Source organism: Eptesicus fuscus, chromosome 8, assembly GCF_027574615.1.
Source record: "Eptesicus fuscus isolate TK198812 chromosome 8, DD_ASM_mEF_20220401, whole genome shotgun sequence".
In the NCBI taxonomy this organism is placed as follows: Eukaryota; Metazoa; Chordata; class Mammalia; order Chiroptera; family Vespertilionidae; genus Eptesicus; species Eptesicus fuscus.
This window is the reverse complement of record NC_072480.1, coordinates 41450399-41474873: the sequence shown is the minus strand read 5'-3', so window position 1 is coordinate 41474873 and position 24475 is coordinate 41450399. Positions and strand designations below refer to the sequence as shown.

Sequence of the window (24475 nt, the reverse complement as noted above, 5' to 3'; positions counted from 1 at the left end):
TTCTTTTTTAAAAATAATTTTTCTTTTGTTTACATTTAGAGAAACTTACATAGAACAAAAACAGGGAGAAAATTCTAATGACAGGAATGATAGAGCCATTAGAGTAGCAGCAAAATGGTACAATGAACATTTGAAGAAAATGTCAGCAGAGAATCAGCTGCAAGTCATCTTAATAACGAATGACAGGAAAAACAAAGAGAAAGCCTTAGAAGAAGGAATACCAGCTTTCACTTGTAAGTCTAAACGTAGAAACTGCTAATTCATGTTTCAAATGTATATAGAAGTTATCATCAGGCCCATGGTCAGAAATTCACTTGGCTATATTGTATTTTCACTAGTGGCCCGGTGCACGGATTCGTGCACATTGAAAGGAAATTAATTAGAAACCATATTCGGGGCCGACAGTGCCCCAGCAATAACATAACCTGTGGCCAAAGGTGGAATGGCATGGCCCCGTGAGGAATTGGGCTCCCTCCTCTCTGGTTCTGGGGTACATCACCCGAGAACTGCCGCTGCCAAGTCACCACAGCTTGGCAGCTCCTGCGTTGAGCGTCTGCACCCTGGTGGTCAGTGCACGTCATGTGTACTGGCTGGTTGGACAGTTGGCCGGTCAGACAGTCACTTAGCCTTTTATATATATATAGATAGTCTTTTAGTACCTCATGTGATATTTTTGCATTTTTAAATTTCTCTGCATTTCTAAGCTCAGTGTGTTGTGGTGCCCAGGGGCTAATTTCCCCATCACTGTTTGGAATTGGCTTAGCAATAAAAGCTCATAGATAGGCTTGACCCACTGTCTGCACTCACTGATGTGAGCATGATCACATCAACAGATATGGACTTCTCCCCTCCCCCCCACAAAAAGATGATTGATGTTCTTCCATATCTAAAAAAAAAACAAATAAGCAAAAAACAATGGAATTTATTAAGAAGTATAAAACTTATTTTTCAGGTGAAGAATATGTAAAGAGCCTAACTGCCAACCCTGAACTCATAGATCGTCTTGCTTGTTTGTCTGAAGAAGGGGTATGTTTGAGTTTGTTTTATTTTGTTTCTGAAAAGTAAAAATATTAAAATAGCCATTTTGGTTATGAAATATAAAAATTGGAATGTTGGTGGGAACTGGAATAGGAGTTGGGTTATAGACAGTAAGAGGGTCTCTAATAGTCTTAGAAAATACCATTTCTTGCCGAAACCGGTTTGGCTCAGTGGATAGAGCGTCGGTCTGCGGACTGAAAGGTCCCAGGTTTGATTCCGGTCAAGGGCATGTACATTGGTTGCGGGCACATCCCCAGTAGGGAGTGTGCAGGAGGCAGCTGATCGATGTTTCTCTCTCATCGATGTTTCTAGCTCTCTATCCCTCTGCCTTCCTCTCTGTAAAAAATCAATAAAATATATTTTAAAAAAAAAGAAAATACCATTTCTATAAGGCATGACACTCTAAAACAGCATTGTTTGCCAATATATCCTCAGCAACCTGAGTAGGGCCTGGCACTTGGTAGCACTGTTTGATGAATAAATAAAATAAAAGAATCTATGGCTGGTTTGTGAATAGGAGTAGCTATTTGAAAAAGAAGTGGCAGACACTGAAGACAAAGTATACTGTAGTGGTAATCCCGAAGGAGGAGAGAAGGGAGTCATAAGAGGTAGAATAGGAAGGGCAGGGGTCTGATAATGAGAACCCTGTCGGTCAGTAATTTCTATAGTGCTTTACAAAGATCTCCCTAAAGGGCTGCTATAAGGAGACTAGAGGCCTGCTGCATGAAATTCATGCATGGGTAGGGTCCCTAGGCCTGGCCAGCGATCAGGGCCAATCTGTGGGGCGACTGGCGGGTCGATCAGGGGTCGGGGGCCCACTGGCATCCACTTTGGCTGGTCTGACGCCTCCTTCTCACTGGCCCTGCCCACCGCCACCACCGCTGGTCACCTCCCTCTGTGGGGTGACCTGCGGGGCGATCAGGGGCTCCCGCTGGCACCCACCTTGGCTGGTGGTCTGGCACTGCCCGCTTGCCAGCCCTGCCCTCTACCGCTGCTGCTGGTTGGGGCCTGTGGGCTGGGGGCAGCACCTTCGTTGAGCGTTTGTCTGCCCCTGGGTGGTCAGTGATCATCATAGCAACCAGTCGTTTCACCAGTCTTTCTGCTGTTTGGTCAGTTTGCATATTAGGGTTTTATTATATAGGATGATAGCATATAGGATTCTGGGCTCCCTACCTTATACTGGGTGGCTAAAAGAAATTAAGGGTGTATAAGAGTGTGCCTGGGAGGGATGGGGGAGAATGATCAGAAATGTTATTTTTTGAAAGAACATTCTAATAATATGTAAAATTATGCACTGTATCAAGGACAAGATTAGATGCAGAGGAATCACTGTAATAGCAGATGTGAGAGGGCTTGCTACGGGAATCATTAAACTTCGTGAGCCCTCATTTCCTTACATGTAGTGTGTTTAGCAATAGTCAATTGATAAAGTTGTTATGAGGATTGAATGAGAGAATAATGGTAGTACTAAAATTCTTAGCTCAGTGCCTAGCACAGAGTAAGTGTTTAAATGGTAGCTATTATTATTATAGAAATAGGTTTTAATAGAACATTATACATACATCCAGTCTTAACAGTATTTTTCCCATCTTTGTTTGCCTTCAACCAGCTACTTTAGAAAACTAAATGTGAGAAAACAAAAGCTGGGCTTGATTTTTGGAATACAGATTTAGAATTGCCCTGTCTAATATGTAGCCACTAGTTGCATGTAACTGTTTAAATTTAATTAAAAATTCATTTTCTCAGTTGCACTATCCACTTCAAATTCTCAAGAGCCACTTGTGCATAGTGGCTTCCATCACAAAAAGAATATTTCCTTCATCACAAAGTTGTTTTGAATAGCAATGATCTAGGAGAAGAAACAAGTAATCTAATGTTGGTAATACATAGTATTTGATTAAGTATTATGGTACTAAATGTTGAGTATGGTGAAATTATAGAGTTTTAATGTAACGTGTGTTCCTCAAATTCACTGTGCCATGCAACATTAGGTAATAACCACAGAGCTTATGGGAAAATGTGGTTAGCGGCACATACTCAAAAACTTGAGGAAGTGCTAGAAAAGGATTATCTAAATTCAGACAGGAAGTTGTTAACAGCAGATGAAGATGGTGGGGCTCAGAACATATGGTGATCTGAGGTCATTGTTGAGATGTTTGGGAGATAAGTGTGTATTTTGTGGAATCCTATGCAGCTTGGTTCACCTGGTACAGTTTTGTTCATTCACCTTGTATTTTCTAATATATCAGTCACATTGGAATAATTTGTGTTTTCAAAACAAGCAGTATAGTAGAATGGACCGTACTTATAGTAGAATGGACCGCACCTAACCCAGATTTGGGATGTCAGGGCTTCTCGATAGAAACCATGTCTAAGCTGAGATGTGAAGAGTGTTAACTAGGCAAGTTTGCTTTGAGACAGGGTCATTTTAGCTCAGTTATGTAAAGGAGTTAGCAATGGTTTATAACTAGGGGAAGAGCATTTCATGCACAGGTATCAGCAAGTTCAAAGATTAGAATAAGTTGGTAAGATCAAGAAAGAGAAAATGGGATGGAGTGAGCAAGGAAGAAAATTAGGAATGAACTTAGAACTGTAGGTAGGGCAATGTAGTATATAAAGAGTCATGGGGGAAAATATTAGTCTTCTACTGTTGGATAGCTGTTGAGCAGGGGAATAATATAACTTATCCGGCTGTTCTAAGGATATATTAGAAACAAGAATTTCCAGGTGGGAGAATATTTTAGTACTTTTGGAGAGAGAAGACAAAATTGGACCAAGGTATTAACAGTTAAGGTAGTGAGAAGTACTCAGATATTGGGTGTATTTTATAGATAAGTGTCTTAGGACTTGGTGATGGATTGATTATATGGGGCTATGAGGGAATATGGATGACTTGAGTTGTTTCATTTAAGCAACTACATAAATAGTATCGTTTTATTTACTAGGTGTACCAGTTAATAATGCGGATTTTTTTCAATAGATGGAGTTAACACATAGGTTGATATATATGCGATTTGATATGTATGCTATTTTGTTGTATTGACAATAAGCTTCAAAACTTCATATGTCAAATTTTTTAAAGGTGTTAACATCATAGATATTTTTACACTTAAAAATGTTGAATTTTGTGCCAAAAAAGAGCATTTGTGGGAAGTTTTAATTCATTATTTTGAAGAAAAAGTGCTGCTGAATACTTTGGGAAGCTTATGGTGAACATGTTCCATCTCAAGATACTTGTGAACACTGGATTAAATGCTTTAAAAGTGATGATTTTGATGTGAAAGACAAAGAACATCCAGATCAACCAAAAAAGTTTGAAGAACAACAATTACAACCATTGTTGGATGAAGATGCGTGTCAAACTTAAAAACAACTTGCAGAAAGATTAAATGTTGCTCAGCAAACAATTTCTGATCATTTACAAGCAATGGGAAAGATTTTAAAGGAAGGAAAATGGGTGCCACATCAACTGAACGAAAGACAAATGGAAAACCGAAAAGTCATCAGTAAAATGTTGCTCCAACAGCACAAAAGAAAGTGTTTTTTGGCATTGAATTGTGACTGGTGATGAAAAGTGGATTTACTTTGAGAATCCCAAATGCACAAAATCATGGGTTGATCCAGGTCAATCATCAACATGGACTGCAAGGCCAAATCACTTCGGAGAGAAGACAATGCTCTGCTTTTGGTTGGATCAGGAAGGTGTGGTGCATCGTGAGCTTCTAAAACCAGGTGAAACCATTAATACTGATCACTACCAACAACAAATAATCAATTTGAACCATGCTTTGATCATGAAGCGACCAGAATGTGCCAGAAGACACGCCAAAGTAATTTTGCTTCATGATGACGCACCATCACACACTTCAAAACCAGTTAAAGACATGTTAAAAGATCTTGCCTGGGAAGTATTAACCCACCCGCCATATTACTAGACCTTGCTCCTTCAGATTACCACTTGTTTCTATCGATGGCACATGCACTTTCTGAGCAGCACTTCAAAACATACGAAGAAGTGGAAAATTGGGTCTCTGAATGGTTTGCCTCAAAACAAGAAAAGTTCCATTGGCATGGTATCCACAAATTACCTGAAAGAAGGGGGAAATGTGTAGCTAGCGATGGACATTACTTTAAATAAAGCACTTTTGATGTTTCTCTTGAAATTATCGTGTTTTCTTTGATTACAAAATCCGCATTATTAACCGGTATACCTAGTATATAAATGGAGGAAGCAGGATTAGGTAGAAAATCACAGGTATAATTTTAGACATTTTAAGTTTGAGATACCTATCAGAGCTCCAAGTACTTTTATGATACATATAGTTGGGTATACAAATCTATAGTTCATGAGGGAGGGAAGGTTAGGACTAGACAAATTTGGAAGTCATCAATATATAGGTAGTATATAAAGTGATAAGACCAAATGAGATTATCTAGGGCAGGGATTAGTAGACCTTTTTTTAAAAAAGAGTATTTACAGAATTCTGCAACCATCACCACAATCTAATTTTAGAATGTTTTCTTCCCCTGTCAAAGAAATAAAGAATGTTTTCTTCCCCTGTCAAAGAAACTCCATACCCATTACCACTCTATTCCAGTCTCCCACTGAAATGCTCTTGCTCCAGCCCGAAGCAACCACTGATCTTTCTGTCTATAACTTTATCTATTCTGGACATTTCACATAAATGAAATAATGCAGTATGTGGTCTTTAGTGACTGGCTTTTTTTCTCTTAGCCTAATATTTTCAGTTTTCTCGTGTTATAGCATATATCAATACTTAATTTATTTTTATTGCCAAATAACATTTTATTTATCAGTTTTCCAGTTGATAGATACTGGTATTTTAGTTGTTTTCACTCATTGGCTATTAATGAAGGATGCTGCCATGAACATTTGTGTACAAGTTTTTGTATAGACATGTGTTTTCATTTCCTTCAATATATACAAATGGGTTTGCTGGGTCATGGGATAATTTTATGTTTAACTTTTTGAGGGACTGCCAAACTGCTTTTCAAATATTTCAGATATATTTGTGTTTTCCAGAGTGCATTCCCAAAGCAATGTATGAGGGTTTCATTTTATCCATTTTCTCACCAATACATGTTAATGTCTGTCTTTTTTATTATAGCCATTCTAATGGGTTTCAAGTGATACCTAATTGTGGTTTTGATTGCATTTTCCTAATGATTGGTGATGAGCATTTTTTCATGAGCTTGTTGGTGTGTGTGTGTGTGTGTGTGTGTGTGTACATATATGTGTGTATATACACATATATACACATATATATACACACCACATATATACACACCACATATATGAGTGCCTTTTTGAGAAAATGTTTATTAAAATCCTTTGCCCATTTTGAGTTGGGTTATTTATCTTTTTATTGAGTTGTAAGGGTTCTCTACATATTCTGGATACAATTTCTTTATCATGGATATGCAAATATTTTCTCCCAGGCAAACTTTTTTTGTAAAGGATAAGTAGTATTTTTTTTATAGCTTTGCAAGCTATGATCTCTGTTGTAAGTACTCAACTTACGCTATTGTAGTGCAGAAACAGCCATCAACAATAGATAAATAATGGAGCATTGATGTGCTCCAATAAAACTTTATGTGGTGCATGAACTTAGTTTGCTTAGCTCTGATCTAGGGGAATAAGTATGAATAGAAAAGAGAAGAGGTCCAAGCGCTGAGATCTTTGGCACTCTAATGTTTAGAAGTCAGAAACATGAGGAGAACCAAACCAGCAGAAGTGATATAAGAGGAAAACCAGATGAGTGAAATCTGTGGAAGCTGAGTACAGAAAATGTTTCAAGGACAAGGGAGTGATCATCTGTGTCAAATGTTGCTGATAAATCAAATTAATGAGGACTGATGTTTGGATTTAGCTTTATGACAGTTTGGGGGACTTTTCCAGAGTAGTTTTGATGGGTGGGAGGCAGAAGTCTGACTAGTATAGGCGAAAAAATGAGAAAAGAGAAATAACAGTATTGTAACACTTTCAGTGCTGGAATCGAAGGAGAGAAGTATGGTATTTGCCGAGCAAGTGGGATCAAGAGGGTTTTTTTTACTATTGTTGTGTTTCCTTTTTTTTTAAAGACGGGAGGAAACAAGGGAATAAATGTAGACAAAGAAAAGGGCCTATTGCTGAGCCTTGGGATACAACAACATTTAGAGATCAGGAACAGAAGAATTGACAGAAGAAACTAATCAGTGAAGTAGTACAGAAACCAAAGGAATAATGATTTGGATGCTGATGTGTCTTAGGGAAGGAAATATCTTTTTAAAAAAATTTCACAGGACTGAGAACAGAGCATTTAAATTGCTAAGATCATATACTAGTGACCTTGGCAATATGGTTTCAGTTGACTGAGGATGACACTTGATTGTAGTGGATTTGGGAGAAAGTGCAGGTGAGTAACTAGATACACAGCTGTTCTAGAGAATACTGTTGTATTTTGGTATGAAGTGGAACATGATCAGGCCAGTATCTGGAAGGAGACCAAAATTTTATTATGTATGTATGTATGTATTTATTAATATGTTTTTATTGATTTCAGATAGAGGAAGTGAGAGGGAGATAGAAATATCAATGACAGAGAATCATTGATCAGCTGCCTCCTTCAATGCCCCCTACTGGGGATCGAGCTCACAACCCGGGCCCTGACCAGGAATTGAACCATGACCTCCTGGTTCACAGGTTGATGCTCAGCCATTGAGCCACACTGGCCTGGCTATTTATTTATTTTTAATAGATTATCTTATGTTTATATGATGGTGAAAATGTTTAATTCTAAAGGCAGAAGATAATTAAAGGACTAAGTTCTTGAATAGAGGAGAGGAGATGGTTTATAGTGTTCAATTGAAAGAACAGAAACAGTCAGTGTAGCTAGCCAGTGTGGTTCAGTTCTTTGGGTGTCATCCCGTGCCCCGAAAGGTTGCCGTTTCAACTCCTGGTCAGGGCACATGCCAGGTTGTGGGCTTAATCCCTGGCAGGGGGTGTGTAGGAGGCAGCCGATCGATGTTTTGCTCTCACATCGAAGTTTCTCTCTTCCTTCCTCTCTCTTTAAAGAAAAAAATCAGTAAAAAAATGTTTTAAAAAAATGAAAGAACAGAAATATTGTATTCATTGATACAGGAAAGAAAGCAGAGATTTTGGTGTTGATGCAAGTAAATAGGTAGATTCAGTGGTGGGAAGATGAAGTAGGTCTCTACTGACTGCTTCTGATTCTCAGTATTAATATTGAGGTCCCCCATCTGAGAGTGGGGAAGAAAAGTGGAGAAGTCAGAGAGTTAGCAAAAAGGAGAAGGTGAAAAATTGTGGAAAATAGAGAAGGAAATGAAAGGAGCCAAGCAGTTAGGATTTGGGATATTGAAGTTGCTAAGAATCCCAATAGGTGTTGTGGTATATCTAAGACAGTTCCCAACTTAACCTCTGTCTTATATCCTTAGCTATTTAAAATAGCCAAAATAAAAATAGCATTTTCTTATGCTTTAATAGCCATAGCCTTTTCATGAAATTGATGGTTCAATTTAGCATCTACATATCTACCCACCCACTTAAGTATTCACACCTTTGTTTTGGGAGGCCTGGGCTGGGCAGTGGTTTCTTAATGACATACATCTGTGGATAAAAATCTTAACCCTTTGTACTCGCTTGCTTTTTTCTCGATTCCTTTATTCTACTCGGGATTTAATTTTTTAAATACCCCAGATTTTACAAAGCATGGCAGTAGAATAAAAAACTGGAGTGTCTTTTCATACAAACTTATTTATTTGGATTTTTTTATATTTCAAATTATTGATACATTCAATACAATTCGACATACGAGCTGCTACCAATGCTAACCGTGTCGAGTCACACTCGACATCCGAGTGCAAAAGGTTAAATGTAATGAAATTGAAATATTTTTGTAGGTTGCCTATGAACTGAAAGCATTTTTTTCTCTCACTGTGCTATATCATATTCTCATTCATGGAGTTGTATATACCATGATGTGAAGGTATTTAAAAGAAATTACTTGATAATGAAAATCCTCCTATCTAATAAAAGAGTAATATGCAAATTGACCATCACTCCAACACACAAGATGGCTGCCCCCATGTGGACACAAGATGGCTGCCACAAGATGGCCAGCAGGGGAGGGCAGTTGGGAGGCACCAGGCCTGCAAGGGAGGGCAGTTGGGGGCGATCAAGCCTGCAGGGGAGGGCAGTTAGGGGTGACCAGGCCGGCAGAGGAGGGAAGTTGGGGGTGACCGGGCCTGCAGGAAGGGCAGTTGCGGGGGACCTAGGCCTGCAGGAGAGAGTAGTTGTGGGGGACCAGGCCTGCAGGGGAGGGCAGTTAGGGATGACCAGGCCTGCAGAGGAGGGCAGTTAGGGGCAATCAGGCTGGTAGGGGTGTGATTAGGGGGTGATCAGACTGGCAGGCAGAAGCAGTTAGGGGCAATCAGGAAGGCAGGCAGGCGAGCAGTTGGGAGCTAGCAGTCCTAGATTGTGAGAGGGATCCCAGATTGGAAAGGGTGCAGGCTGGGCTGAGGGACACACTCCCATGTGCACAAATTTCATGCACCGGGCCTTTAGTAGTTCTATACTTAGTGTACAGAACACTTACATACTAACTGCATTTTTTGGTTTGCTTATTTCACAGAACGAAATAGAAAGTGGAAAAATAATATTTTCAGAGCATCTTCCCTTAAGTAAGTTACAACAAGGCATAAAATCTGGTACATACCTTCAAGGAACATTTAGAGCCAGCAGGGAAAATTACTTAGAAGCTACAGTATGGGTTCATGGAGATGCTGAAGAAAATAAAGAGGCAAGTGTGTAAATATATTCCTTGTATACTAAAATACTTTTTGTTCATTATTTTCTTTTATAAGTGTTTAAAATTCTATATAAGAATTTAAATTTGCTTTGTACTCCCAGTTTATCAGCTTGAAAGCATTTTGTGGGAGGTATAGATACTAGAATTAATCACTTTTTTAGAAAACTACTTATTGAAGAAAATAACTTTCTATTAACCTACTTTTATTGTTTAGTCAATCAAATATTAATGAATAGGATGCCTCTTTTTTATATATTAAGACCAGTTATGAGAAATACTATTTACATAACATGTAATTTCTTCAGAGGACTTTACATACTTTAAAGTGAATAGCAATTATTTTGGGATACTTACTGTTTGCCATATACTCTGCTAACTGCTTTGCCTGCTGCATTTCCTTTAATCTTCAACCCAGCCTATAAAAGTAGGTACTCTTTATGTTTTACCAGTCAGGACCCTGAGGTTTAGAGAGGTTAAGAAATTTCCCTAAGGTCTCTTGATACTAATGTAAGAGTTGTGGCAGAGCCATGAACACAACTCATGTTTTCTGACCATGTTTTTTTCTAATTGATATTGAGAAATTAAGAGGGTGTAGTAAAGGGACACGATAAAGAAGAAAAATATAAAGGAGGACAAGTAGAAATACATGGTGACATTCAGAGTATATCTAAACTTCTTTTAGGTAACCTTCCAATTATTGCTATTAAAATATCTGGACACATGCCATTTACTGTTTTACACAGATAATCTTACAAGGGCTTAAAAATTTAAATCGAGCTATTCATGAAGACATTGTGGCTGTGGAGCTACTCCCCAAAAATCAGTGGGTAGCACCATCTTCTGTGGTTTTACATGATGAAGGTCAAAATGAAGATGATGTGGAGAAAGAAGAGGAAACAGAACGCATTGTATGAAACCAAGCAAGTTTTAATTTTTGTCTGTAGTTTTGTATAATTAGTCAATGCATTAGTTTTGAAGAATATTACACAAATCTTTTGCTTTCAGATTTATTGAACAAAAGTATAGTTCTACCCAGAGTTGATTTTTTTTCCCCCTCTATTTCAGTAGTTTTCTTTTAAATGAATATCTTATTTGGCTCAAGTAAACAGGTTTAAGTGCAAAAAGACTGTTAACTTGAGTATGAAACTTGAACTTGTCTGACCTGCATCACATGATCTGTCTGAAATTAGTTAGTTTTAAGTAAATAAAATTAAAATTTTCTGAAATGCTTTTATGTAATGTTAAAATTCCCTTAGTATAATAGATGTTCTACTGGGCCCTTATATTTGGGTCTGTTTAATTAGCCCTTCTCGATTACCGTATTTATGATGAAGGAGAATACTTTTGGTTGTTTCTTAGGAGCCAAAGTCTACCTGATATGATCAATTTATTTCCCTATTTTAGAATTACAGGAATAATGTAATTATTTATACATTAGTAGTTCTTTTTCCATGATTTATATTCTGGAGTCTTACTATGACATTGTGCCTGTAGAGTCTAGGCCATAGAGGAGTGTTAGAAGTGAAATACTATAAGTTTCTTCTGCTGTTTCTAATAAGAAATATTCTTTGAATTTTTATTTTGGATAAAAAAGAACCATTAAAGATATATCTCTTTTTTTATGTATTTAATAAATGCCACACAGCTAATTAGTGCATACTACTATTAAAATCCTAGTCTATTAATTCCCAGACCTCTGTATGTGTTTAGTAAATCCTGATATTAAAATTGAAAGAGTTGAATTCTGACATACTTATTCAGTTATATTAATTTTTTTCAATTATCTCTTTGTAGTCCCTTATTATTATGGAAAATGTCCATGCTTTGGTTTGGCATGCCCTTGCCTAGAATTTTGAAACATCAAGATTCTTTACTTTTATGACATAATTTAGGGCCTGAAAATATTAGTATCCATATTTGTATTCTAATTATGAAGGGAAATTGTGTCATTGTACTTAAAGGAAAAATAACAAGATTTTTATTTTTAAATCCCAGCTTAAGACTGCTGTAAATGAAAAAATGTTAAAGCCTACAGGTAGAGTTGTAGGAATAATAAAAAGGAATTGGAGACCATATTGTGGCATGCTTTCCAAGTCTGATATTAAGGAGGTGAGTATATTGCTGTGTAATAAAAAATGATACAATTTAATAGAATTTAGAGCCTTCATCCTGTGATTTTCTGTGTGTATGTGAAATATTTTTTTCTAATTTTCTCTAGTCAAGAAGACATCTCTTTACACCTGCGGAGAAGAGAATTCCTCGAATTCGGATTGAAACCAGACAAGCGTCTGCTTTGGAAGGACGGAGAATTATTGTTGCTATTGATGGATGGCCCAGAAATTCCAGATATCCGAATGTAAGTTTGAATTAGTAATTTTGTTTTAAATAATTTATTTAAAATTTGGGAATAAAATTGCTTCACTTAGTGAAACTTGAATATAGGCAGTCCTCGGGTTACGTTGGACTCAACGTACATCATTTTGTGATTATGTTGCCATCCTACCTAATAAAATAGTAATATGCAAATTAACTGCACCTTCGCTATGCCCAAGCCACACCTACCAGCCAATCAGGGTGAGTATGCAAATTACCCAACAAAGATGGCGGTTAATTTGCAAACGCTGAGGGAGGGAGGAGTGAAGACTGAAGACAACTTAGAAGGAAGAGGGAGGAAAAGCGGAAAGCAAGGTGGCTGCCAAAGAGAAAGTCCTGGGGGTGGAGCGGGGCAGAATGGGGCGGGGCGGGCGGCAGTGGCGAGTGGGTGCAGGCGCGGCAACTGCAAAGGCGGCGGCAGCGGCAGCGCACGCGGCTGCAACGGCCACTTGCAGGATTCTTCCTGCAAATGAGCTACTAGTTTATTTATAAAAAAATTCATAAATTTTTATAAAAATATGTTCTATCATTTCGACATATGTACATATGTGCTTTCTGTTTTTTATTATTTATTTACCACAAGTAAAGGTCAGGAATTGTTATCTTTCTTTTAAATTTTTTTTTACTGATTCACTTCATTACTGCTGTGTATATGCTTCATGTGAGTGACGTAGGTGCTTATGTAGGTGGGTTCCGACTTACAGCGAAATTGCGTTACGTCGCGCCATAGGAATGGATCTCTGACATAACCTGAGGACCTACTGTATGCTTGTTTGTAAACTTCATACTGAAATTTAGGAATATTTCACAAAATTACTTGATAGGTAGTGCATCCAATTTAAAAATGAATCTTATGAAATTCCAATGTAAATCATTTGGTTACTTTTACTCAATTTTTCAAACAAATACTTTTTGATAGTGACTACAAAAATGGTGTTTAAGACCTAAGTAGATGCCAATAAACAGATTTTAAAGCTACTATATTTGAAGCACATTTTAAACTTAAATGATTATAGTAAATAATCTAGGCCATCACTAAGTCTCCATCATAAACACTTGAGAATTGTCATCCCCTTTATCAGCTTTAATTTATCAAGGAGTCATATCTAAGAAGTGGTTATGGGTACATTTAGAAATACTAAGGTTTATATGATAAATGCTAAAGTGCTCAATGAAATAATCCTATATAAAAAACAGCTAATATGCAAATGGTCATCATGCCCTTGCGCTCTTGTGCCGGAACTATTCAGACACTCCACACTGGGGAGAGAGGATTGGGTACCAGCCAGGCACAAATGGGCTCGCAAGAGAGGAATGGGGACTAGCCACGCTGCGGCCCATGAGAGGGACAAGCCACCCACCCTGTGGACCCGGGCGCTAGCAGCTGCTCCTGTGCCTGCTGCCCAGGAGAGGGACAAGCCGCCCGCCCCATGGTCCTGGGGCGCCAGCACCTGTGCCTGTGGCCCGGAAGAGGGACAAGCCACCTGCCCCACGGTCCTGGACGCCAGTGCTTGCGGCTGGGGCCCGGTAGAGGGACAAGACACCCACCCTGCGGTCCCGGGCACTGTGGCTATGGCCTGGGCAAAGCTGCCCGCCCATGGTTCCCTGCGGCTGGCCCAGTTGAAGCCAGCCCAGGTTCTGGGTGCCTGTGGCCGGCTAGAGGGAGGGAAGCCCGGGTCCCGGGTGCCTGCGACTGGCCGGAGGAGGGAATCCTGGGTTCTGGGTGTGGGGTGAGGCAGCGGTGGTTAGAGGCGATCAGGCCTGCAGGGGAGCAGTTAGGGGTGATCAGGCAGGCAGGCAGGCAGAGGTGGTTAGGGGCAATCAGGCAGGCAGAGGTGGTTAGGGGTGATAAGGCAGGCAGGCAGAGGGATGAGGGGTGATCAGGCAGGCAGGCAGGTGAGCAGTTAGGAGCCAGTGGTTCCGGATTGCAAGAGGCAGTTGGACATCCCGAGGGGTCCCGGATTGGGGAGGATGCAGGCCGGGCTGAGGGACCTTCCCCCTCCCGTGCATGAATTTCGTGCACCAGGCCTCTAGTAAAATAAAAATTACCTAATAAAAAGTGATAAAATATACTTCTCTAATAATAACTTTCGGTTTTAGGGACACTTTGTGAAAAATTTAGGTGAAGTTGGAGATAAAGAGACTGAAACAGAAGTTTTGTTACTTGAGCATGATGTTCCCCATCAGCCTTTTTCACAGGCTGTCCTTAGCTTTCTACCAAAGATGCCCTGGAGCATTACTGAAAAGGTAAGTTGATAAGAATTTTTAGTGACTTTATAAATGACTATATCCGGTTTAATTTTTTTTGAATTCTGTATGTGTTTTTAAATATGCAGAAACTGTGGTTTCCTCCTCCCCCACATTTAGTTAGTTAAAGTACTCTTAGTTATTACAGAAATCACTTGCTTTACTAAAAGATAATTTTTCTAGAGGACCCACACAACCTTATGTCAAATTTTTCAAAGGCAAGGAAACCACAAGTTGCATATCATGTCTGGTAATCCTTAAGTCATAAGATGAAGTTATTGGTTTATTTGTTTGTTTTAAATACAGGGTGTCCCCTTGTATAATGTTGATTTCATAAGAGCTGTGCTGCATTTGTACTACCAAAACAGTTTTTTATTTCTTAATCATGTGGCATCTTGTAGGACATGAAAAACCGAGAAGACCTAAGACATCTATGTGTTTGTAGTGTGGACCCACCAGGATGTACTGATATAGATGATGCTCTGCATTGTAGAGAGCTTGAAAATGGAAATTTGGAGGTATTCACTTTGTAATTACATTCTTATTTAAATATAGTTTTGTTTTTGAGTTCGTTTTCTTTTCACCCATCGTAGAATTTATTTGTGAATTATTTGTGCCAAGTATAGTTGTTTGTAGCTGCAGAGACTAATGGGCATGTATCAGAAGTTGAAATGGTGAATGTGATAGTCTTTTTTCAATTTAACTAAATTTATTAAAACTCTGTCCAATTAGGCATGTTGATACCTTTTTATTTTTATCTTTTTAAGGTTGGTGTTCATATTGCTGATGTTAGCCATTTTATTAGGCCAGGAAATGCTTTGGATCAGGAATCAGCCAGAAGGGGAACAACTGTGTATCTTTGTGAAAAGGTAACATCATCTGTTTTTGGTGTTGTTTTTTTTTGGTATTGTTTTCAGGGTTGAAGGATGAAGGAAAGAGATAGGAACATCAATGATGAGAGAGAATAATTGATCAATTGCCTCCTGCACATCCCCTGCTGGGTATCAAGCCTGCAACCAGGCATGTGCCCTGACCGGGAATCAAATTGTAACCTCCTGGTTCATAGGTCGATGCTCAACCACTGAGCCTCCCCAGCCTGTTTCGTTCTTAATAATAAAATCAGTTATTATTTTATTTATTTATTTTATTCAGTTACATCTGAAGTGTTTGCTTAGGAAAAGTCAGCCTCGGTATTTAGTGAAATCTGATGAACAACTATTATACTAATTGTCCAGTTAGTTCATAGAGACCATGCGCACTTGTGAATTCTTGAATAGTCGAAGTTTGGATTAGTACATGAATTAGCTAAAAGACTAATAATATATAGAATAAGGTAACCTTAAATCAATAAAAATATTGCAATGTTTTTTGTTATTGAGTGGTCCAAATAACAAGTATGTATAGCTGATATAATTGTTCAGTAGTATTTAATTTATACTATTTATGGGTAACTAATAAAATGTATATTTTGTTTTTTATAAAGTCATGAATTTACTGTCACAGTTTACTGTTTATTCTTCTTTATGTATAGTCTCATAAAGTTACAGAGAAAAATTGTGATAGCAGAGGGGAAAATTAAGCTTAGTCTGTTATGAATTCACTAGAAGCCCGGTGCACGAAATTCGTGCATGGAGGGGGGTTGTCCCTCAGCCCAGCCTGTACCCTCTCCAATCTGGGACTCCTGGAGGGATGTCTGACTGCCTGTTTATTTTTATCTTTTTAAGGTTGGTGTTCATATTGCTGATGTCGGACAGTCGGACATCCCTCTCACAATCCAGGACTGCTGGCTCCCAACTGCTTGCCTGCCTGCCTTCCTGATTGCCCCTAACCGCTTCTGCCTGCCAGCCTGATCACCCCCTAACCACTCCGCTGCCAGCCTGGTTGATGCTTAACTGCTCCCTGCCAGCCTGTTTGCCCCCAACTTCCCTCCTATGCCAGCCTGGTCACCCCTAACTGCCCTCTCCTGCAGGGTTGATCACCTCCAACTGCCCTCCCTTGCAAGCCTGGTCCCTCACAACTGCCCTCCCTTGCAGGCCGGGTGCCTCCCAACTACCCTCTCCTGTTGGCCATCTTGTAGTGGCCATCTTGTGTCCACATGGGGGCAGACATATTGTGTGTTGGAGTGATGGTCAATCTGCATATTACTCTTTCATTATATAGGATAGAGGCCTGGTGCACGGGTGGGGGCCAGCTGGTTTGCCCTGAAGGGTGTCCCTGATCAGGGTGGGGTTCCCTTGGGGCGTGGGGAGGCCTGGTGAGAGGCCTGTGGTGGTTTGCAGGCTGGCCACGCCCCCTGGCAACCTAAGTGGAGGCCCTGGTATCTGGAATTTATTTTCCTTCTACAATTGAAACTTTGTAGCCTGGAGCAGAGCCAAGCCTGCTGCTCCCTCTGGGGCGGCAGCCATTTCTGTGGCAGTTAATTCACCTTCTACAATTGAAACTTTGTAGCCTTAAGCGAGTGAGCCCGGCCAGGGTGTGTGGAAAGCTTTGCTTCCCCTGTTGCCGCCGGCAACCCTAGCTTGCTCTCTCAAGCTCTGTTCTGCCCCATTTCTGTTTGAATTTGTTTACCTTCTATAATTGAAACTTTGTAGCTTGAGTGGAGGCTTAGGCCTGCAAGGGCTATCGGAAAGCTTGGCTTGCTCTGTTACCTGGGAAACCTTGCTCTCTGTGGCTGTAGCCATCTTGGCTGGGGTTAATTTGCATACTCACCCTGATTGGCTGGTGGGCGTGGCTTATGTAGCGGAGTGATGGTTAATTTGCATATGACCATTTTATTAGAGAGGATTGTCTAAGTTCTATGTAGTTTTTTTACATAAAAATTTAGTATTATCTGTTTTAGTATTTTAAGAACACCATATAGTTTGTGCAAAGCCTTGGAGAAAGGTCCAGTCATAGAGCTAGGAGGTCTTGTATCAGTTACCTAGTATATACTTCATATCTAGACTAGAGATTTCATACTCTCAGAGGACAACTAGGTGTTTAGTGTAGAGGACTTATTCTTAGATCCACTGATAAGAAGTCCACTTCTCTTTCATTGCTTTCATTTTATAACAATTTTTTAAGTACTTTTCTAGAAATAGACTTTTTATTTCATGTTTTCTTAATTCTATTCACAGAGATCAGAATATTCTTCTCCTCTTGTTAAATTAATGCTACTTGAGAATAGAACTTCAAATAAATAAATGTAATCTGCAACTCTCTTTTATCTGTTCCAGAGGATTGACATGGTTCCAGAGTTGCTTAGTTCTAACTTATGCTCCTTAAGATGTAATGTTGACAGGTATTTATGCTTGTTTTTTCATAAGAACATAGTAGTTACTACTTTAACTGATTCCCATGAACAATTATTGTCTATTTTCCCCCATAGGCTGGCATTTTCATGTATTTGGGAAATGAATCACAATGCTGAAATCTTAAAAACGAGGTTTACCAAAAGTGCCATTAATTCAAAGGTTAGTTTCATGGTTACTATTTATTGTTTAAAATCTTTGATAATTTTAACAGTGTTCTAGAATGTTTTGAAAAAGTTTAGGCTTATTAGGAATTTTTTCTCCAGTGTTACAACAAAATCTAGATTTTTGAAGTTACCTGCTTAATTCTGGATGCTATTTAGAAATGAGTTTATGTAGCCACTAGAGGCCCGGTGCACAAAATTCATGCACAGGTAGGGCCCTAGGCCTGACTGGCAGTCAGAGGCGATTGGGGCCTTCTGACTGTTGGCCAGGGCCTCCCTTCGTTCCACACCGCTCCCTGGTGGTCAGCGCACATCATCGTGAACGATTGAACTCCTGGTTTCTTGGTCGAACTCCTGAGGGGACACTTGGCATGTTAGCCTTTTATATATATAGATTTTTCTGTATTCAGACACTTATAAAGCCTGTATACTTAACATATTACGGACCAGTAGTTTTATTGCTAGCTTTACCCAGTGGCCAGATAAGTTTTTATTGAACAAGTACAAAAAACGTTTTACATAAATGTTAAAAGTCATGCTTTAAAATTAACCTTTTGCACTCGGATGTCGAGTGTGACTCGACATGGTTAGCATCGGTAGCAGCTCGAGAAAAAAGCAAGCGAGTGCAAAGGGTTAAATGCCCATAGCATTTTGAAGTTATTTATTACATGTTCTTACAAGATGTTATCTTTGTAAAGTATGATACTCTGTAAAACACTGTGTAATATGAAGCGAGAATTCTCATGATCTGTCCGCAATGTGTTAAAAAGACCAAATAGATGATTTTTGCCCTGACTTAGGAATCCCATTAATTATCTGAAGCAGTCCCAACTCATGACTGGTTAGCATTTTCAAAGTTGGCCTGTATACTATCTTCTTATTCTTCATATTTATTCATAGAAATTATCTTATAAATCAGTGTTGGATTGCAGCAGACCTAGCCTGAGATTTGTGTTCAGACAGAATGAAGCCAGATTGTCTTCCTCATCTATTTCCTTTTTTTGGACTTCTCCCCAATTCCCTGTATTTTTATTTTCCCTTGAGTCTGCCCCTAAGGTTTGCCAATCCCCTTTCCTTCCATTGATCCATTTCTAAAATTTACCTGCTTTTTCTTTGCCTTTAACATCATTCTTTCGGTTGTGATGAACTAGCCGTTGGAAAGAAATCTGTGTTAGACTGACAGTGCTATGTGAATGATTTAAACCTGTTAGATTTTATATTTAAACTAGAGGCCCGATGCACAAAAATTGTGCAAGAGTAGGCCTGCCTTCCCTCAGCTGCTGGCAACAGCTTCCCTCTGGCACCCGGGACCCGGGCTTCCCTCGCAGCACCGGCTTCGTCTGGCAGGTCGCCCGGAAGGACATCCGGTCTAATTAGTGTATTATGCTTTTATTATTATAACTAGAGGCCCAGTGCATGAAATTCATGCACGGGTGCGGTCTGTAGGCCTGGCTGGCTATCGAAGTGCGAGCTTCTGGCGTGGAAGGGCAGGTCCCAGCTGACCTCTGGGCCCTGGACAGCCCTGGGCTCCAGGCCCCTGTGCGCCCCCCTCCGCCTGAGTCACCAGATCCCCGCCCAACTCCCTCAGCACCTGGGAACTGGGCGGCAGCCCCGTCCCGGTCACTGCCACTGGTCGCACCCGCCTTGGCCTGGCACCACCTGCTCATCTGCTCCACCATCCCGCCGTGATCCGCTCTCCTCAGGGCACATTGGGGCCGGCAGTGCCTTCACTGCCGCCTGCTGCCAGCACCGCGTCACCTATGCCCATCATATTCTGCGCCGACCCCTGGTGGTTAGCGCACATCATAGTGAGCAGTCGAACTCCCAGTTGAGGGGATAATTTGCACAATAGGCTTTTATTATATAGGATAGCAATGAACTTACTTTTCTCCCAGACTTTGCCAAAATTACATGAAAAAAAAAATTAGTGAACATGTAACAGAAAACAGTTTTAGAAGGGGAACTCTTAGTTCCTAGTTGAGGAGTTGGCTATCCTCACAATCTGACCTGGATTGTATCATCTAACACTCTTATGCTGTTCCTGATTTTTACTTGTGAAATTACAATGTGTTTATTGATTTTAGAGAGAGAAGAAGGGGGAGAGAGAGAGAAACACATCCATATGAGAGAGAAACTTCCGTGGCTGCCTACTGTTAATGCCCGTAATTCAGGTATGTGCCCTGACTGGGAATAGAATCCACAACTTTTTTGGGGTGGGGGATTGCATGGGATAACGCTCCAACCATCTGACGGGACATGAAGTTATCTTTAAAAAAAATAAATCAGCTGAAAAATAGTAGTTTTCCATGAGGAGTGAAATAGAAACAGAAGTAGCTCTTTTTATATTGGGTTGATATTGGAAATTAAATCTTTTTCTACTATGATTTGTCTCATTTTTAGATACTTAATTTTGGGTATTTTGTAGATTTCTTGCAAAACCTGATGTAGATTACTGAAGTTTTCTTTAATTCTTCGCCATTGTGCAGGGGATTAATATCTTGTAGAAAGTATTTCACTCTGCAGTTATCAAATCAAACCTTACTTCTTATTTTCACATTATCTGAGTATTTATACATTATTTATATGAAAGTAAGGTGAGTTAAGCAACTTATATACTAACAGTACTACCATATTACTTTAACCTAAGTTTGCTTATGTAGCATAATGCATCAGATAAGTTAATGAACCAGAAATCATAGATGTGGAATATAAATATTACACTTAGGAATGCCTCTTTTGTTAATGATATTTAGTTTTTTCAAAATCATGGATTTTATGTAGTGGAAATATAAGAATGTAGTAAACTAGTGTTTATAATTTGAAAGGGTTATATTAACGTATGGTTTCTTCTTTAGGCTTCCCTTACATATGCTGAAGCTCAGATGAGAATTGATTCAGCAGCCATGAATGATGACATTACCATTAGTCTCCGTGGACTAAATAAGCTAGCTAAAATTTTGAAAAGAAGAAGAATTGAAAAAGGGTACATTTCAAAAATATCTATTAAGATAGTTCTTAATTCATTTATCTTAAGATAACCTGCGAACTCTTCAAAGTTTTTTATCATGGATAATGATGATTCATTTAATAGGATGAATAAGGTCTATTTTGGAGAGCAAGCATATCAAACTGGCGGCCCGCAGCCGCATGCCTCATTTATTTGACCCCTGTTAGCTTTTGAGTTTGACATGCTCGATGTAGAGACATCCTACTTCTACCTACCTTTTTTTTTTTTTTTTGATATATTTTTATTTATATCAGAGAGGGAAAGGGAGAGAGATAGAAACCTCAATGATGAGAGAGAATCATTGATCGGTTGCTTGCTGCACACGCCCTACTGGGGATTGAGCCACAACCAGGCCACGTGCCCTTGACCAGAGTTAAACCTGGGACCCTTCAGTCCCCAGGCCATTGCTCTATCCACTGAGCCAAACCAGCTAGGGCTATTTTCATGGTTTTAAAGTAAGTTGTAAACTTGGCATTTGTAACATAGCTTCTTAAAATTAGGGTAGAAAAGCTATTTTTTAACTTATAAATGGTCTTTAATTTTTTTAAATAGAAGGTCATTTACTGGTAGAAGCTGTCATTGAATCTTCTCAGTCTTAGGCAGAATTGATAAAACAATCATTACAAAACAAAATCACATCCTTTGCCTTAAAGGAGAAGTTCTGTCTTACCTTAAATTTTGTCTAAAAGAATAAATGTTATGTCCTAGAAAGTGGTCTATGAAGAAAAAAGTAATCAAAATGTGATTGGTATACCTTGCTTTTTTAAGTAAAGATATATTAATAAACACATAATAAATCTGATGAAGAATCTTATAAATACTGCAGGGAAAGAAAGGAATATTTATTGAGATTTTATTGCTATTATTCCTTTTGTAGCTCCTCTAATAAAGGTGGAGTTAAGGAAGAAAAAGAATTTGGATCTCATCTCTTACTATTTTTTCCCTTTTCCATGATTGTACTCAGCCTCATTAAAATTCTCAGTTTTAGGTTGATTTGTAGCTGACCTGATGAAAGTAATTTCAAGGGGCAAAGAAACATTAGACTTACCTAGCTTGTGGGAATTTACTCTTCAGAGGAGAAATTGCCAAGTCATTAAATGAACCAAGCACATAGAGCACTTAGCATAATATGTTACCTGACACATAGCACTCTAATATTAATAGTAACATATTAGTAGTTGTAGTTTATCAGTCTCTTCTCCGTTGGTTGAGTTTATGGGGGAAGATACTTTTGAACTGTGGATCTTCTAATGTCAGTGATCTACCCATAGCAGGTTCCTTTTTGCCTCTCTTTTATCATCCCTCACCCCAATATATGGTTTTCCATGGTAAATAATATGCTGCCAATAACTTTCTTTATTTGTAAGTGATTACAAACCCGTGTAACTAAAATCTCATAGTTTGGGGACAAGAAGATATGGAAATCCTCAAAAGCACAGGGACTCTTATTTTATTGTGTTGCTATTATGCTTTCTTATTAAGTGCATTGTAGATCTGTAAAACTTAACAGGTGGTCCAAAGCCATCAGAAGAATAACTTGCATGCTTGTTATAATCATTTTCTGTTTTAAAAGAATCACTTCCAGAACTATGTATGTTATTGGTTCACTTGAGTAATTCACCTCTTTAATTTTTATTTAGGGCTTTAACTTTGTCTTCTCCAGAAGTTCGATTTCACATGGACAGTGAAACTCATGATCCTATAGATCTGCAGACCAAGGAACTTAGGTATGCAATTTTTTTTGATGGCCACTAGATAAGATTTTGATTTTAGATGTAATGTCTGGTTTGTTAGTAAATAAAACATAATTTATACCCAAATTAGAATTTGACTAGTAATAGTTATGGTAAGTAAAAGAGGATTGCTCTGATTAATTTCCTAAGTACTTAGTATAGAATGTACTGTGGTTGGATGGAATAGTGGTCACAAGGCTTAGAAGCCAGACTGCCATGGTTTGGATGCACTTCTGCCCATACAACGCTGGACAAGTTATTTGACCTCTCAGTGCCTCCGACTAATAATGCTATATAACTCAGAAGGTATTGTCAAGAGTTCTCAGATACTATACTCAGCTACTGTTGTTATTGTTTTACTAGAGGCCCGGTGCATGACATTTGTGCATGGGGGGGGGGGGGGGCGGGGCCTCAGCCCAGCCTGTGCCCTTTCGCAGTCCAGGAGCCCTCGGGGGATGTCCAACTGACAGTCTGACATCCTTAGTGCCAGCCATCAGCTCAGCTTCTGGCTGAGCGGCACTCCCCCCTGTGGGAGAGCACTGACCACCAGGGGGCAGCTCCTGTGTTGAGCGTCTGCCCCCTGGTGGTCAGTGCACATCATAGTGACTGGTCATTCAGCTGTTCGGTCGATTTGCATATTACCCTTTTATTATATAGGATTGATTTAGTTAAGATTTAGGAAGCAAGGAAATTGTTGGTTAAATCAGAATTAAGCCTCTTTTTCAATCCTCTTATATAAGGTAATTCTGAAATTAATTTTGCATTTATACTTTTCTTAGTAGATGACTGAGAATTGAAATGGGAATATACTTCTTTGTTAGTTAGAATCAGTATTTGCCTCATAGCATTAGAACTAAAATTAAAAAATACCTTAGTGGGGGGGAACTTCTGTGCAAATAAGTTTTAATGTTAGTATGAACAGTGAGTCCAACACTAGGAGCTCTTTTGAAGGAAAAAAAATGAATCTAATGCCAAAATAGAACATTATCCATTTCTTCCTACCAATTAAAAGAAAAGATTTCTAAGAGATTGTCCCCCTAAGTTTTAAAGGTATAGGAGATGTTAGTAATATTTTTAAAGTTAATAAACTTTAGCAGTCTTGTCAAGAAATTATGTTATTTAAATGGAAATAGGAATGAAAGATTAATAATGCATGTTGAGTGACTTGGGAGAAATAAACTATGTAAATAGAAGGCAGATAATTTATTAAACTAAGTTTTAAGTGGACATAGACTATTTATATTAAAAGGCAATATCAGATTGCTTACCAGTAAGAGTTTTGATGTAACTTATGTGGACTTAGATCCTGTTACTATTTTTTTTAAATATATTTTTATTGATTTCCGAGAGGAAGGGAGAGGGGAGAGAGAGATAAAAACATCAATGATAAAAATCATTAATTGGCTGCCTTCTGCACACCTTCTACTGGGGATTGAGCCCACTACCCCAGCATGTGCCCTTGACCAGAATCAAACCCGGGACCCTTTAGTCCACAGGCCTACACTCTATCCACTGAGCCAAACAACCTAGGGTGGATCTTGATACTATAATAACTTTGACCTTGAGCAGAGAAAAATACTCAAGTCTTATCTGCAGAAGAATAATCTACTTTAATTTGGTCTCAGTAAAAGGAGGTAAAATGTTTAAGATTTAGATTTTATATATTAGAGTTAGCAAAACTTGTTTTTTAATGCAATTTATAAAGTCTTCTCTAGCACGAGATTTTCTCACACAGTAGATGCATAGTAAAAGATGGTTAGCATAATAGGAGAGAAATGAAAGAGCCCTAAATTAT

At 38.9% G+C, this 24475-nt stretch overlaps 1 protein-coding gene across 1 annotated transcript in view; it reads left to right on the top strand.

The window, feature by feature from the left end:
* Window positions 1–24475, top strand: part of DIS3 (DIS3 homolog, exosome endoribonuclease and 3'-5' exoribonuclease) — a 33851-nt gene that overhangs the window by 4395 nt on the left and 4981 nt on the right. The window contains exons 3-15 of the mRNA XM_054719847.1: window positions 40–233; window positions 953–1026; window positions 9690–9857; window positions 10610–10774; window positions 11862–11975; window positions 12085–12222; window positions 14340–14486; window positions 14888–15004; window positions 15254–15355; window positions 17702–17766; window positions 17854–17938; window positions 20796–20923; window positions 22588–22674. Coding sequence (XP_054575822.1) covers window positions 40–233; window positions 953–1026; window positions 9690–9857; window positions 10610–10774; window positions 11862–11975; window positions 12085–12222; window positions 14340–14486; window positions 14888–15004; window positions 15254–15355; window positions 17702–17766; window positions 17854–17938; window positions 20796–20923; window positions 22588–22674 — 1584 coding nt within the window. The remainder of the gene's footprint in view (window positions 1–39; window positions 234–952; window positions 1027–9689; window positions 9858–10609; window positions 10775–11861; window positions 11976–12084; window positions 12223–14339; window positions 14487–14887; window positions 15005–15253; window positions 15356–17701; window positions 17767–17853; window positions 17939–20795; window positions 20924–22587; window positions 22675–24475) is intronic.